This window comes from Pygoscelis adeliae, unplaced genomic scaffold, assembly GCF_000699105.1.
Source record: "Pygoscelis adeliae isolate BGI_AS28 unplaced genomic scaffold, ASM69910v1 Scaffold373, whole genome shotgun sequence".
Taxonomy (NCBI): Eukaryota; Metazoa; Chordata; class Aves; order Sphenisciformes; family Spheniscidae; genus Pygoscelis; species Pygoscelis adeliae.
The window spans coordinates 225202-242744 of record NW_008824370.1 but is presented as its reverse complement, the minus strand read 5'-3'; the positions used below and the strand labels follow the sequence as shown (position 1 = coordinate 242744).

The 17543-nt window shown below is 43.7% G+C and overlaps 1 protein-coding gene across 2 annotated transcripts in view; it reads right to left on the bottom strand.

Moving 5' to 3' along the window:
• The window catches only part of PPP6R2 (protein phosphatase 6, regulatory subunit 2), a 110013-nt gene that overhangs the window by 48444 nt on the left and 44026 nt on the right, over positions 1 to 17543 (bottom strand). For both annotated transcript variants that reach the window (XM_009320084.1, XM_009320085.1), the window contains exons 3-5: positions 17013 to 17258; positions 9528 to 9714; positions 8636 to 8773 (exon numbers count right to left, since the gene is read on the bottom strand). In XM_009320084.1, the coding sequence (XP_009318359.1) occupies positions 8636 to 8773; positions 9528 to 9714; positions 17013 to 17239 (552 nt within the window). In that variant the 5' untranslated portion in view covers positions 17240 to 17258. The remainder of the gene's footprint in view (positions 1 to 8635; positions 8774 to 9527; positions 9715 to 17012; positions 17259 to 17543) is intronic.

Below are 17543 nucleotides of genomic sequence, written 5' to 3'. Positions count from 1 at the left end.
TGATGGAGCCCTGCTTTCCTGGAGATGGCTGAACACCTGCTTGCCGATGGGAAGCAGTGAGTGAATCCCTTGCTTTGCTTTGCTTGCATGCACAGCTTTTGTTTTACCTATTAAACTGTCTTTATCTCAACCCATGAGTTTTCTCACTTTTACCCTTCCGACTCTCTCCCCCTTCCCACTGGGGGGGAGTGAGCGAGCGGCTGTGTGGTGCTTAGTTGCCAGCTGGGGTTAAACCACAACACTGGTCCAGGCAAACTGGGACTTGGCAGTTAATGAGGCAGTGGGCACGGAAGGGGATGTGGAGGTGCTGCTCGAGGCTGCATGGGACTGCAAGAACAATGCAACCTCAGTGGTGACATGCAAGAGGGCACTGTCCCCACTACCAGTTAGGTGGTGGAACATGAGAAAAGCTCTTTCACAGAATCATAAATAGTTTGGGTTGGAAGGGACCTCTAAAGGTCATCTAGTCCAACCCCCCTGCCGTGGGCAGGGACATCTTCAACTAGATCAGGTTGCTCAGAGCCCCGTCCAGCCTGACCTGGAATGTTTCCAGGGATGGGGCATCCACCACCTCTCTGGGCAACCTGGGCCAGTGTCTCACCACCCTCAGCGTAAAAAATTTCTTCCTTATCTCTAGTCTAAATCTACCCCCCTTTAGTTTAAAGCCATTCCCCCTTGTCCTGTCGCAACAGGCCCTGCTAAAAAGTCTGCCGCCATCTTTTTTATAAGCCCCCTTTAAGTACTGACAGGCTGCAATAAGGTCTCCCCGAAGCCTTCTCTTCTCCAGGCTGAACAACCCCAACTCTCTCAGCCTTTCTTCATAGGAGAGGTGTTCCATCCCCCTGATCATTTTTGTGGCCCTCCTCTGGACCCACTCCAACAGGTCCGTCTCTTTCTGATGCTGAAGGCTCCAGAGTTGGACGCAGTGCTCCAGGTGGGGTCTCACCAGAGCCGAGTAGAGGGGCAGAATCCCCTCCCTCGACCTGCTGGCCACGCTGCTTTGGATGCAGCCCAGGATACGCTTGGCCTTCTGGGCTGTGAGCGCACATTGCTGGCTCATGTCCATCTTTTCACCCACCAGTACTCCCAAGTCCTTCTCGGCAGGGCTGCTCTCCATCCCTTCATCCCCCAGCCTGTATTGATACCGGGGGTTGCCCTGACCCAGGTGCAGGACCTTGCACTTGGCCTTGTTAAACCTCATGAGGTTCACATGGGCCCACTTCTCCAGCTTGTCCAGGTCCCTCTGGATGGCATCCCATCCCTCTGGCATGTCAACCACACCACTCAGTTTGGTGTCATCTGCAGACTTGCTGAGGGTGCACTCGATCCCACTGTCTCTGTCATTGATGAAGATATTAAACAGTACCGGTCCCAATACGGACCCCTGTGGGACGCCACTCGTCACCAGTCTCCATCTGGGCATTGAGCTGTTGACCACTACCCGCTGGATGCGACCATCTAACCAATTCCTCACCCAATCCATCACCACCAGGAGATGAGCACTTACAGAACAGGCATAATGGCTTGGCGGTAACAGGCGAGGAGGAACAGGTTTCCTCAAGGGAGTCATCAGAGCCACCCGAGCCTGAAACTCACACCAACGAAAGAGGAGGCGGCAGATGAGCGTGGCTGGAGACTCCCTTCTGCAGGGAACAAAGAATCCACTCACCAGCCAGATTTGCTGTTTCGACAAGCATGCTGCTTGCCCGCAGCTCTGACTCCCCCAGTGTGTGGGGAGACTGCCAAGGCTCATCCAGCCCTTGGTCGACCACTCCTTCCTCCTGATGCCATGTGTGCACCAATACCACTGCCAAGGGACACCTCAGGTGTATCACAAGTAACTTCAGGGCCCTGCTAGGGTGAAGCCCTGGAGAAGTCCCGTGTGCTGCCTATCACACCCTTTGCCAGGTTCAACTCTGGCTGAGCTTTGGCCTTCCTAACATCCCTGCCTGCTCGGGCAGCCTCTCACTGCCGCTCCTGGGTGCTCCACCCCCACTCCACCATCTCAGCACTGTCTGTGCATGCGTGAGCTCAGGCAGGAGTGACCTGCTCACCCATGTGGATCTCCCATGCTTGCTTGACTTTCTGCACATCGGGATGAACCATTTTGCTTAAGTACTCTTATCTTTCTCTGCGATGACTTCCCTCCCACGTAACCTGCTACTAGGCTCAAGGACCAGGTTGGTCTAACAGCAGACGTTACCAGTAAAAAAAAAAAAGATACTGGCGACCAGTACTGCTAAGTGTTTTCATTAATGACTTGGAAAATGGGAAAAAACACACTTGTAGCAAGCTTGTGAACAATACCACGTTGTGGGGCAGCAGCTGATATGCAGGAGGGGAGGAACCTAGACATGCTGGAGAAATGGCCTGGGAAGAAACTCAGAAGTTCAAAAAAGGCAAAATGCAAAGTCTTGCACGGGGGATGGAATAACCCCACGCAGCAGGATGGGGTGGGAGTCAACCAGCCAGGAACGGCTTGCGTAAAAGGCCGAGAGGGTCCTTAGTGGTCCTATTACACCAGGAGTCAGTGTTGTGCTCCTGCAGCAAAGGCGGCTGCCTGGTTTCGGCAGGGATAGAGTTAATTTCCTTCCTAGTAGCTGGTACAGGGCTGTGTTTTGGATTTAGGACCAGAACAATGTTGATAACACACCGATGTTTTAGTTGTTGCTGAGCAGTGCTTACACTAGCCAAGGACTTTTCAGCTTCCCGTGCTCTACCGACTGAGCAGGCTGGAGGGGCACAAGAAGCTGGGAGGGGGCACAGCCAGGACAGCTGCCCCAAACTGGCCAGAGGGACATTTCATACCATGTGACGTCATGCTCAGTACATAAACTGGGGAAAGCTGGCCGGGGGGGCCGCTGCTCGGGGACTGGCTGGGCATTGTTTGGCGGGTGGTGAGCAATTGCATTGTGCATCACTTGCTTTGTGTATTATTATTATTATTATTACATTATTATTATTATATTTCAATTATTAAACTGTTTTTATCTCAACCCACGAGTTTTTCTCACTTCTACTCTTCCAATTCTCCCCCCCATCCCAGCTGGGGTGGGGGGGAGTGAGCGAGCGGCTGTGTGGTGCTCAGTTGCCGACTGAGGTTAAACCACAACAAAGGCCCAACCACATCCCAGGCCATGACGGCCCGAGGGCAGCCAGCAGCATGAGAGCAGGGATTGCTCCCCTCTGCTCAGCACCAGTGAGACCCACCAAGATACTGGGGCCAGGCTGGGGCTCACCAGTGCAGGACAGACATTGCAATAGTGCAGCAGGTCCCGAGGAGGCCACTGAGACGGTCGGGGCTGGAGCACATGAGGTCAGGAGAGGCTGAGTGGGGTTTGCTCAGCCTGGAGAGGAGAAGGTGAAGGGGAGACCCTATTGCGATCTGCGACTGTTTAGTGGGCTGGAGAGAGACAATGGAGCCAGGATGCTCTCGGCGGTGCCATGATGGGATGAGAGGCACAAGATGCAACAAGGGAAATTCCAACTGGGTATTAGGAGGAAAAATCTCCACTTGAGGATGATCAAACACTGGAAGAGGGCCCAGGCAGATCTCCACTCCTGGAGACATTGAACACTCATCTGGGCAAGGCCTTGAGCAATCTACTTCCATGGGCCCTGCCCTGCGGAGGCAACTGGACCTTCTTGGGGGCCTTCCAACCTGCATTATGCTATGAATCAATCTTTGAGGTCTTGCAGAGTCAATGTTTAAGAAAGTCTGTTATATTAGGACTTCAACAAAACTTTGTTTTCTAAAACCTGCTGAAAATATACCTAACAACAGTGTGACTTTGGCTTGGATATTCCTAATCAGCCACAGTAAAAGAAAGTTCATGCCTTGTTATTTAAGATGGTAGTTAAACAAGGGACTCTGCAACAATCAGACCAAGTTGTCTGATCTTTCAAGGATCACAACATCAATAGTCACTTCACGGAAGTATTCACATTAAACTTTCCTCAGCTGATGACTGATCTTGCAGTAGGACAATTTTTGTTACAAGAGAAAGATATCTGCGTTAGTCTAATCTAGCTCTGGGAGCTACCGTTTCTTTAGGGTGAAGATGGCAGGAAGAATACACCCTTTTTATTCTTGCAGTTTGTTACCCATGAAAGCAACAAAAAAAAGCAGGACAACATGCAGGAGGGTTTTTTCTGTGCTATGATCACTATCCATGTTAGACTGACAAAAATGGTACATGATACCCTGGCTACAAGCAGTGAAAACTGGAAGATCAGTTCAACCACAGAGGTACTGAGCTTGCGAGGGGTTTTTGCAGAAGCCATGGTCCACGCCTGGGTGCTCTTCACCAGTACCCACCAGGGAGAAGAGACAGATCCAGCCAGGACAAGCAGACTTCTCTTCAGAGTAACAGGGATCACATTCTCCTGATTACCAAGGAAACCGTATCAGGTATGTCAAATGGTGTAACCCACTCTGCAACCCAAAGGTGGGGTTTTGTGGTGAGACCCCAGTGACTCGCTGTGCTCCAGCTGAGCCACAGTGGGTTTTCTCCTCCAGACCTGAATCAGGAGGACAGGCTAATTCTCCTCAGTGAAGATTATACAACAGAAACTGTACTTTTTGTCACTAAGGCAAGCACGAGAAGATGAAGTACAGAAGAGATAGCCACAATAACTGGATCTGCTTCACATAAATTCCCAGTACTTGCCAGCAAAATCAGTAATTGTGCCTCTTTGCATTTTTCTAGGTAAGATTTTATACTAATAACACGCAGACAGGGGACAGACTTCTTTGATGCCATTTTTCTCGCTCCAAGAATCAACCCATATCTGAGCTTTCTTGCCGCACAAGAAGTAAATTATTTAAAGTCAATACTATTTCTTTCACAAATCCACAGAGACATTCCGGGATCAAATGACACCAGTCAAAGAGAATATGCTGTCATCCATCTGTACGATGTCAGATTTGTCCAAGGATATCAAAATGTAGGTGGCTGAAAGACAAGCCTGCTGGAAGGACCTCCTTAGAGGTTTCTGATGAAGACTCTTCTAGTATTTTCAATTGTGGGAGTCCAGAAAGAGACAGGAGACAGGGCTGTAAAGATGCAATGTAGACAACAGATTATTTCACTTACATCGCACCTACCCGTGGGGTGCTGAACCTGGAGGCTTCCTTGTACAGTGGTGCTTCTGTCAAACTTGGGACAGAAGTATGGAGAAACAGCATGTGCTAGCCAGGTTTTTTTCCTGATGGCACAGCTCTCCAAAACAACAAAATCTGAGCTACACAAACAAAGCATTCCTCTGTCATGCATGAACAGAAGGAAACGGATAAAGAATGATCATGGTTTCATGTTAACTGTAGGCCCTCAATTACAGATCAAGGAAAAGAAACGGAAAAAACACCACAAACTATAGTTCTGCAAACAGTTTAAGAACATATAAAATGGCACTGCCACCTTCTCTCTGCTCATACTCATCCACTTATCTTCCACTCCTTTCTCCTCCCTTATCATTGCATGAGCCCATGCAAAATAAAAAAACCCAACCCAAACCAAGAAATTGAGCTGGCTGAAAATAATGCTGGAAAAAACCAGAAATAAGAGAGAGGTGTTTTCAGCTGGATCAATTCCCTAGTCCATGTCACCTTACAACCACATGAACACTTCAGCTGGCAAAGATTCAAGAGGAGCTGGATGGGCAGAACAAGCAGTAAGAAGCTGAAACCAGGACTGCCTCTTTCTGTGGCAACGCCACCTTACAGCGCTCATGGAATTTCTGGCCCAGCTACACTCGGCACTGGAAGTCAAACGCTTGCACTAGGACAGTGAGAACCTCCACCCTGGCTAACATCATCTGAGCAAGGGGTAGACAAGGCAACTTCAAGCACATGCTTTAGAAGGTCCATTCGGTAGAAAACAGAGCAGAGAACAGAGCCACCAGCACTGTCCAGCTACCACAGTCTAAGGATCTTTAAAACGGAAGGCCAGAGAATTAGACTCTTGTGCAATTATTGGGGAGTCTCTGATTTACCGAGTCAAAGCGACAATGTGGACACCAAATCCCTAAGGAGACGTGCTGTGGGATTTGTTATGCAGAACATAATTTTGTTTAACTTAAAACTTAAGATATCATCTTCATGAATCTGACACTGTAAAACACTACCTTTCCAGACAGTAAGAAACATGTAATGAACCAACTGAAGTTCACAGAAGGATTTTGCCAGCATAGCAATGGCAAGTGGAGAAGTGGTCTTTCCACACCCCTAAGTGATGTACCCTCAACAGCAGCACTTTCTACCAAAAAATGGTGCTTCTCAAACTTTACTTGGACATCAAAGTTTTCAGCTTTTGCTAAGTCACACAAATGCAAAGTAGAAGGCATTTTGTTGTTCAGATAACGTTCACATTCTACTTGGGAAGTAGCTGCAGCGTAACTTGGAGACCCTGATGTAATGTTAGACCTCCTTAGATGCCATCCAGGAGCAGGGTACATCAGTACCAGGGAAACCTTAAAATACTACATTTAATTGCTGTCGCTACATTATTGGAGTAATTGATAAACAGCTAACCAAAAATCTACGGCACAGGATGTCTATCCAAAACACTAGCTACTGTGTGGAGGAAGATGTGCAAATAGGGGAAAAAACCCTGAATGTGGCATTTAAAGACATACTGTAAACATACAGTGCTGTTAGTGAATTACATTTGCATGCAGGTTCAACATATGGATAGAGCAATCAATCAACTGGAAACTGCTTAACAGAAGATGACAACACATAGAAATTTGTAACACAATATATAAGAATTTAATTAAATGCACACAAATGCAAAAGTGTGGCTCAGATCCGGATCACAAGATAGATGGACTCCGCTGTGCTGTTTGATAATGGGTGCACGGCCTTATGGTTACCATCTAATACACTGCTCGACAGACCACGTTCTCCTGAATTGCAGCAGTTAGAAGTGGAACAAGAGTGGCTAAGCAGGAGCGAGATCCTGGGAAGAGCAGCCAACTGCAGCTCTATGAGTTCCCGAAAAATTAATAATAATACTTTTCCTCTTGCTAAAACTCCAAAGAGCCTGACACCTCTGAGGTGTCCAGCATCCCAAAGAAATATGAAGACTGCTTTGAGACAGCAAACAATTCGCAACCGTTCTAGCTAGTAGCTGACAGACAGTATTTTTTTCCTGATGTGATGAAAAGCTAAAGCAGTCCATGAAGTGTAACTTTTATTTCTAATACCTACCAAAAATCAAGATTGCAAATTAACTTCTCTGGAGACTTAAGTTTCTGAATATATTGCCAAAATTGCTGGTAAATAGCTGCTCTAGACATTCAATCCCAAATTTCAATATTGCTACTACTTTCTGTTTTTCTGCGGAGAAGTCCTTAAGCCATCAGATTTTTAAATGCTTGAGGATAATACTTATATTAAGACTATTTGGGGAAAAAAAACCCAAACTTCAGGTGCACCTCCAGCGCCACTTGGTCTGTCCTGCACTGGTGAGCCCCAGCCTGGCCCCAGTATCTTGACAGGTCTCTCAATCCCTGCCCTCACCCCGCTGGCTGCCCTCAGGCCGTCATGGCCTGGGATGTGGTTGGGCCTTGTCCGCAAAGCTGCTTTCTCTTCCAGTGAATCCTCCATCATCGTCATCCTCCGTCAGTCCATCTCTTGAAGGCTTTTCCCTCCCATCTCCTTTCTTGGTATTACTATTTGATGTCTAACTAATTGAATTGCTGACTTTCCTGTCAACAAACGATGACTTTCCTTCCCGGGTGAATGCCCATACAAGTCTCTAAGGATAGATTTGTACCTGTGTTTTTTTCCTTCTCTGAAACAGCGTGTGTACTGCACTATGCACCATGAGGCTGAGAGGAGGAATGGAGCAATGGTAATCGTCTACCATGAGTCTCTGCAAAGAACATTTACCTGCTCAGCTATGGTGGGGTCAATGCTCCGGACACAGAAGACTTAGGCAGCAAAGCTTGCCAAACATATAAATCCCGGCGTGGGCTTCAGTGACTCGAATACAGTCTTCCATATGGCACACTGCTCTTCTGGTTTACTGAGAGGGAGCTAAAGTAGGGTTTTCTCCTCCAGTCCTGCACATCTGCCCACTAAAGGGGGGATGATGAAGCCTCAACCAGACTGGGCTATGAAGGGAGAAAAACTTGTCCTACCTGTAAAGCAAACTAAGCGTCTCAATGAGATATTTTAGAAGGCTGCCTATTGAAGAGGAAGGGGAAGGAGGAGGCATGAGATATCATCTCCAAAATCACATACACCCTTGAACACGGCAAGGAATTAAACAAATTACTGTCCCAAATGATCAGTCTAAAATTCTGAACACTGGGAAAGATTACAAATTTCCTCTGTCAAAGCTCTACAGCAAAACCAGCTAGCATAAATAGTTGTTGCTATATGGAAAAATGAGTTGAAAATCCTTTACTGCCAGTGACTCAACCAGGCTTGCTCTGCCATGCAAAACACAAACAGGCTGACGTACCCAAAGTAACTGACGTGCAGACTCTAGCACCAAGAACAACAGTTTTCAGAAGAGTGGATCCACTCTCATAATAAATGACAAAAAGAGTCCTATTTCTTTAAGACACAAACAAACAAAACCCCTTGTTCCCAATCTTGTAAAGAAAAAAAGTAGTAAATTCTCACATTCAGTACTTCCTGCCGTAGAGTCGCGGGCTCCACACAGCTGATTAGACGAAGCAGGAGGTCCATCATGGCTGATGTATCTATATGCTTTAGCACCAGGCTAATGAATTTGTCTTTTTTCCTTAAAAATGCAATCACCTAAAAATAAAAGTGTCATCATCAGTTGCTAGTACAACATACAGACACGGCACACAGAACTTCCTATACTTCACTTCCTTGTCTCAACCAACCAATCTTGATGCAAAACAGCTACTAGGTTAAGAAATTCTCTAGAGAATGAGAGAAGAGTATAACATTCTCGTTTCAAGGCAATATGAAATCAAGTCTTTTTAGCTCTCTCTTCTTTCCTCTGTGCCACAAAGAAACCCAAGCCCACAGAAATAAGAGCATCAAGAAGCCAGTGAAGCTGGAGAATTTTTCATTCCACTAAGGCGCTCTGACAGCCTTCATTTAAAAAATCAATTTTGAACTGGAACACATGTATTCCTAAAACACTGTTCAGCTCATGTTTCCAGCACCCCTTTTACAGGCACGAGACAGGCATTGTTTATGTAATGAGGTGATTCTGGGCAATGATCAAAGGGTGCATCAATATGCCGTTGTACAAAAAAAATAAAGCTTTAGCTGTGGCACAGGAATATCCCAGCTACTGCAGATCTGAAACCAAAACTATGCAAAGGTGTCTAAATGAGCCAGCAACTCCATCAACTGAGGAATCCGAAGAACTTTTCAAAGCCTACATTTCAACTCCAGTCTTAAAGAGAACAGCGAGCCGTTTTTCACCTCTGAGCATACAATGAGACCACAAGGGTAGCAACGATACTGCCACACAACACAGACAACGTTAGTGAATTAATTTGTGCTTACGTATCAAGACAAATCTAATCACTACCTGTTCCGTTTTTCTTGCAATGAGATTCCCAATAGTCTTACTGAAGAAACTGGCAAGCAAAGGGTTCAAAGGAGGCTCGTGATCCAAGAAGTCATAGAGGATATTCAGCAGAGTTTCATCCCCTCCTAGCTTGTCATTGATCTGCGGCACATCCGAGGTCAGCAGTTCACAGGCTGTGTTTGGATATCTGGAAGGACAGAACCAGAGCAACTAAAGGTGAAATGAAAACTCTCAAGAAAATCTTCCCGTATTAAAGTTATAAAGTAAAGAGTAGGAGGATCGCCCTTCCTGGAGACAGGGGAAAAAAACCCCACATGAGAAACAAGGGTCATCTACATTAATGGTGCATTTTAAGGAAACGCTATTTCCTGTAGCACATCATGTGGTTGGTTGGTTGTTGGGTTTTTTTGCTACTGAATTATGCACCTCAGCTGCTTTCAGACTGCAGTTAGTTCTGATTTTTAAAAGTGATGCTTAATCAGTTTCAATACACTTAAAATCTCTTAAAAGCTTTTAACATGAATCCATTTGCACAACTAAAATTAAGCCAAAAACGGAAGGTTGACTTGAAGAATGCATATTTTAGCAGGTTTCTGTAATGTTTCTGAAAAGTTATTCTTTCCACTACTGGGGCTGAATTAAAAATGAGCATCATTCCCCCCCTCCCTTAAGAGGACTAGATTTAGAGACAGAACATGAGATCTAATATAAAGTGAGTATATGCTCACTAGCAAATGAGCATACACTATGTACAAGAGCAATTCATACCCAATCTTTTTGAGTTTCAATTTTTCAGTAATGTCTACAATCTTCTGTAAAATTAACTTGTTTTTCAGAAAACATTACTGTGCCTGGTTTAGATAATTTTGCTCACTTACATCAGAATATGAAATTATATTTGACAGCTAACAAAATACTTTTTTCCCCTGACCTTGCTTCTTGCTCTTCCAGGTGGTGCTTTTAGAAATAGGTCACATTTATGATCAGAAAAGGTAATAACATGTTTATAATTAGACAAAGTCTCAAATATCAAAGTGCATACATACAAACCAATAATCTAAAGTCAACACAAAAAAACCCGCTTTTTGAGGACCGTTGGTTTTGCTAAAAGACAAAGTTTCTTCAGGTTGAGATTCTACGTTAAAAGCCAACTGTAACATATAGCTACATTGGCACTGTTTTGCAAACATTTCGCTGATTCAGTCTCTCCATTACTCATGTGGTGCAGGAATTAAGCAGGGGATGGGAGGCTGTCTTGCATGCACACTACAACACTGAGGTTCATCTAGTTATTTTTTATTTTTTTAAAACCTCATTTCAGTGTTTCATTGTTAGATTGGTATCTTAATTTCATATTCTAGCTACTGTCCATCTATAAAAAGGGCTTAAGAGAACTCCTCTTAAAAAGACCTACTCACCATCACACTGAGGTTATTGTAGTCAGAAACAGCAGTTCATTAGTGCTGTGAAATTCAAGCTAGCACTGAACTTTAACACTATTTTCACAGTTTCAATGATATATATGATCCTAGAGCCAAAAGGCAGCTGGACTTCATTTTTAAACCGTGATTTACTCTTATCCCACGAGTTGTTTAAAGACTCTGACAGGGCGTGCTCGAGTGGTTCACAGTTCTAAGCACAAAGCAGCAATTCCGAACAGCAAAACTCCCGCTGAATGCCAGTTCTTATCCACGCTTCCTAAAGTAGTTTTGATTTGTTATCAAGTGATACAGATCAAAAATAAAACCTGTCCTTTACAGTTTGAGCGTTTTCTCTCTGTAAGCAGAGCTGGTTATCTTTTTTTTCCCCCAAAAAAAAGCAAAGAGAAAATTTGCTATGTATTTTAATAACGGCCAACTAAATTAATAACAACATTAAAAAACCTACAGAATATTCTTGCGGTAAATGCATGTTCATTCTTTAAGTAGTGCATTCACCTTCCAAATAAAAATTATGCCATTCCATAAGACACAAACCCAACAGATTTCCCACTTTCAATAATTATGCAAGGTCTATCACTTTTTGTAACTTAGACAGAAGCCAACTCCAAGATCAGTATAAAACACTCCTGCAATAATATGACTCTTTGTACAACACAAAGGGAATACCTTTACTTTGTAGAACAGTGAAGCTGAAACAATATTTCAATACACAGCAAATTTTTTTTTTACTAGCCTCAGTCTCAAAGGAAAAAAAAACACGCAGAAAAGGGCTGTGGATATGGCTAGGTAACTCTGACGTCTCTACCACCTTTGCAGTAAGACCTGTGAGCGTGTAACAGAATCTGGGTTGCAGCATTTATCTGCTGTGTTTTTCTCTCTTAGCTGAAATTATTTAGATTTCTGCTCTAAACCTCATCAACAAAAAATCAAGAAGAAATCTTAACAGAACCTCCCAAACTTGAAATGGGACCCTCTGCTCTGAGCTTTGACACAGCACATTTCTACACCTGGCAGTTTCCTAAGCTAATGACCACCTATCAGGGAAGGAATAGTGGAATTATTGTAGGTCTTTGGAAATTTCAGCTCAGTTCTTGGAGTGGCAAGACAGACACACGGATTGCTGGGAATCATACAAAAGGAACAGATAGGAAAAATATTGTGTCATTATGTGAATTCACAGCATGCCTGTGTCTCAAGTACAGCACGTCTGAGCACGCCATCGTATAAAGACATTGCTAGGACCATTGTCAGGGACCAGACGCCAGGACAGGAAGATCTTTTCGTTTGATCCCGCGTGGCTGCTCTTGGCATTTGCACCTCTTCTGTGAAGAGACCTGCAGCTCCTTCTTCAGCTGACTGTCCGCTTGGCTGTTCTTCCCATGGGTTCACCTTAGCTGTACCCAGGAGTTACGTACATGTGGCTTTCATCCCAGTGTTGTACACGTGGCTTAACTGGCAGGAGGCTCTGCTGACCCTTGGCTCTTTTCGATTCACAGCTCAAGCTGGAGCTTCCTTTCAGCTATCATGCTTTCAAGTGCATCACTCCATGCCCACCCTTACCCTAATAATTGTTACTGGTTTGGTTTCATTATATTCATTGAATAGAATTTTTATTGTGGAAGACTTTCTACACCTCAACCATCCCAATTTAAGCCTTACTTTACTCATCACAGTTCCATTAGGTTCTTAACAAGGAAAATACTTCTTGCCCTAGTAGTATATAAAGGGTGAAGATAAGCATTACAGGACAACAATAACTTTTCCAGTACATACACTGAATTGCTTTGCATAGAGCCCTGTGCTTTCGATCATGAACACACACACACATGCTTGTATTCACTGTTTATCGAGTGTTTCCAGCATACTGCCCTGGAGGACTCCAAAGCCTTCCCAAGGTGTAAATGCTAATCTGAAGCCCATCAACATGCGCATATACCTTAGGTCATCAGTCACTACACAATCAGCACTGACTGTATTTGCTTTATTACTGCTTGCACATGTAACATCATGAAATCCTTCTACCTTTTAACTAACCTAAGTAATTTTGCATTATCAACTTTCTACATTTATAATTCATCTCCCCTCTTATTTCATGTGTGAATATATCAAACAGCACAGGACTCAGTAGTGCAAAACCAGAAAGCTGGAACGGGCCATTTTCCCCTCATCTATATTTCTTTTCTTTAAGCAGTTATTAATTGATAACAGAACCCTTCTCTGTTACCCACGACAGCTTGTTTTCAACAGTCTCTGATAAGGGACCTTATCTTTCAGGACTGTACTTATGCCACATTAGGCATATCACCATTATCCATGTGTTTCACTGAGTCTATCAAACTCAGCTCCTGAGCTGAAGCCTGACTTCCCTCTACAAAAGCAGTACTGTGTGATGGCCGAGAGCCTGCATTTGGAGAGGTGTCTATGAATCATAATGCTATACCATAAATTTTTCAATGTGCACAATGCAGAAGCCAGATCTACCGGCTCACAGACCCTTCTTAAGAACTGGTGTCCTATTTGCCACTTCCATTCCACTGGTTTTAAGGTTGACCAGGTGAGCAATTTCATATTTGAGTTCCTTTAAATCACTCGGGTGAATGTCCTAACAAATATTCTACTGATTTTGTTCCACAAGTGCTTCAATTTGAGACAGTTCCTCAGACTATTCCCCATAAAGACAGATGCCACTTGGGAATCTCCTGAGAAGTCTCTGAAGTGAGCGCCAACACAGACAGTTTAATTATACTTCCTGCTATGGTCCTATCCTCCTTTTTACACTTGAATCACCCATCCGCCCTACACATTCTTGGAGAGGCTTTTGCCTTTAGCAAACTGCTTCTCAAAATCCCTTCGGTCTGTCTCACACATTAACTAGCCACAATATCCTTTTTCCATATCTGGACACAACTTCCCTTTTGTGAGGATGTACTTTTACCCGTAATGGATTATTTGTTTTTAACTAAGCCAGTTTTCTACATTAGGATTTTTTTTAAATCCTTGTAATACAAGCTCTGCATTTACCATGAGCCACTAAAATGTTTCCAGGCCAGCTGTGAGCTTTTTACCCTTTCACAGTACCATTTACTTCCTAACCAGCCTCCTCATTTATGTAGTTCCATTCCTAAAAGTTAGAAAAACAAACCCCAAGCCCATGATAATGCTGTTTATATCTTTTTTGTTCCTACGAGGATGTTAAATCTGAGTACGTTATGGTTACTATTACAAAGTGATTTTACAACAGTTACATTTCTTAGAGCCCCCAAGGGTATATGAAGAGTTAGTCCTCCTTTTTCTGGCTCATTGCTCCATGCAAAAGGCACTCACAATTCCTAAAGATTCATGCACTGTGCCTCCCTGTGATATATATCCTGTCAACAGGGGGATAAATGAAACCTCTCATTGTTATAGCACATTCTGCTCTTGCAGCCTTTACAGACTCCCAGTTTCACACAGTCAGATCTTCACCCTTTCTATTTAGGCACAGCATCCCAACCCATAATAAGGTTTCCATGCTGCAGGTAATTTACCTCACTTGACACTCGGCTCTCTATCCCCTACAGCCCACTCTTGCGCTAGCGGAGTGTACTCTCATTACTGCATGGTCTCAACAGGTTTATGAGACACCCTAGTATGTCAACAAGTTCATTATAAATAGACATTACAGTTCAAATAGTTTATACGCTTCTTCGATCGCTACAGGTCTTCATCTAGTCACTTAGTTTTGCACGCTACGCTTGGATGGGGATTTACTGTCAAGTTTTCCTCTCTGCAGTTTTCCCTCTGAACTTCCATCCTACTGACACTTTCTGATGATTCCATTTCCACAGCATGCATCGCTCTGAGCTGCACGTCCTTCCAAACCTATCAAGTTTCTCCCTGTTCCACTTTTTAAGCTTTCATAACCTTTTCTTAAGAGCCAAAAATTGGATTCCATTTGGATTTAGACAGAGTCCATTCTTCCTGCTTAGCCTTTATTTATTCCAAAAGCTTCCCCAGTTCCTAATAAGCTTAAACCCTCTTTCCCGGGTCTCCAGTACCTCACCAAGCTTTGAAAATGCTTCTCTGTCTGGTCTACGTATGGTACTGGAAGCATTTCCAAAAAAATACTTCATGAAGATCAGCTCTATTTGTCCCGGCAAGCAGGTCACTACGCAGTTCTTGCTGCCATCAAAGACTCACTTATCTCTCTACGGTGTGTAACCACACCTCCCGCCACTATACCTGTTTTTTTCTTCGATGAGGAAGAGGCTACAATGCCATCATCTGATGAAGAGAGCAGTGAATGAGACTGTTAACTTAAGGCCTTCCCAACACAAGACTTCCTTCTATCTTGCCAGCAGAGGGGACTGCCAACCTGGAGGCTGGCCTCTTCCCACCATTGTCTACCTTAGCCTGTGCCTCCTCATCAGCCAACCTGGCCCTGTGCTGCCTAAACCACACGCTGCCTTCAAAAGCTGACGAAAAGGCATATAATCCTGCATGTGAAATTCAAGGACGCCTGGGAGTAAACACTCTCATACTGAGCTTCCCTCTTCATTTTGGTTTGCATTAAGGATTTGGCTTCTTGAGAAATTTTTGTTTGTCCCCACCTTTCCTTATTCTTAGTCTGTTTGGTTACAACAGGAAAAGGTTTCCACTTCCACCCTTCAGCACACAGCATCAGAGACATAAACTGTCTTCTGACAGAGGCCACAAAAATCTCAAAAAGAACAGGACTTAAAAATACGGCCTGGTTAACTGAAGTAGTTTTCTGCAGTGATACGGACGATGTATGAATTAGTACTGGCGTGGTACTGGAATCCCTCATCCTCTCCTCCAGCAAAATACACCCAGATTCCAGCAAAGGACCACAAGTCTTGCACTGTTCAATGTTTCTTCTGATTGTTAACTCTTAGTACTAAGGAGAGTATTGCCCACCTTCTTCAACCAGACGTTTTGGGTTTGAGTTTCTCTCAGGTTAGCTGTGCAAACAACACGGATAAAGAGCTGCAGTGAGCACAAAGCCAGTCACCCCATGGAAAGCCAGTTATTCTGATACGATACAGGAAATGCAGAAAGGCAAAAGACTGTTGTGTGCCGCGTCCCTGGTTTAAACCTGTACAAAACTTGCATCTGTAGGACAACAGTATAAAACTAACACTTGTGGTTCCTTCTGGTAATTCACCTTTTATAGCAGAAGCCTTGCAAAAGCAGTCATCTAATATTCAAAGTTACTACATAATGTATTTCCTGGCATTCACTTACCTGGTAACAGTCACCTAAACCTAGCTGATCAACTCTCTCATCTAATAATAAACCTAAACAATACTACCATTTCTTCTCTGGATTTCAAGCAACGACAGCAATAACCAACACTGATCCACTCCCACAGCGACAAACTCCCCCATTTTTATTTATTTATTTATACACAGAGCAGCCTTTAATTTTTACATAAACTTAAAGAAGAACAAGCTTCCCAAATCCAAAACATAAATATTTTCAAGTATACATTTAGTTAAAAATATATAAATACAACTTGATATGAGAACCAAACACGTCTAGGAGTTCACCATCATAAGAAAGAGGCTCTTGACAGAGTTAGGCCCTCTCCCTAACTATATCATCACTAAAATCAGCAGGTTTTGCATATGCAGCACACTGGAAATGTTACATCTTTTATTCAGTGTACAGCTCACTTTCTTTTGTGGGCTTTACTACTGAAAACCAGTCAAGTTCAGAAATTTGTAACTCAGAGCAGAATGCTCTTTGCTTGCAATTTTGATAAAAATGTGCTAAAGGTGTTTTTGAGATACCGATATTTTGCTTGCAAAGTTTTGAACAAACAGCAAGAGATTTTTATTTTCCAGACAAACTCAATGTTAAACCATTAAAGAAACAAGCTTCTGAAAATTCACTACAAATAACAAAATGCTGTGACGTGTTTCACAGCACTCAAAAGCCTTTCTCCCAAGACTGAAAAGGTTGCATCCATCTCGCACCAGAGCATTCCCAACAAGTTCTCTCATTCAGTTTTCTTCATATAGGACAGAAAACAAATACCTACTTGAAGCGGACCTTCTCATCCATATCCACAGGGGGCTCATGTGTGATGAGGTTGACCAGCTCCTCCATGCAGTGCTGCTGGCAAAGGAAGTCCAGCAGCTTGCGGTTCTGAGCCTTGCACTCCTGTAAGATGTCATCTTCATCCATCAGCTCGTGAAGTGTCACATCTTCTTTATCCAGCAGCTTGTCCACGTGTGATGTTGTGTTCAAATCAAACTTCCAGAACATGTTGATGGGACACAACTAGCTGTAATGCAAAAGAATGAGTTAATCCTCCATCTCCGCTATTTATTCCTCCTTTGTAATTCTGAGCAGAATACCTTAATACAGCTGCCAGCCAGCTTGTAACACTCAGTTAAATTCTGTAAACAAAATTAACAACTTTTCACACCAGAAAATGAACACGACTTAGATTATAGCTCTGTAATATCAACAATGGACACGATATATGCGTGAATTAACTTTAACTGCAAGTAGCTTGAACTAAAAATCAAAGATTACATTCATACACAGAAATGCTTTGCTGGATTAG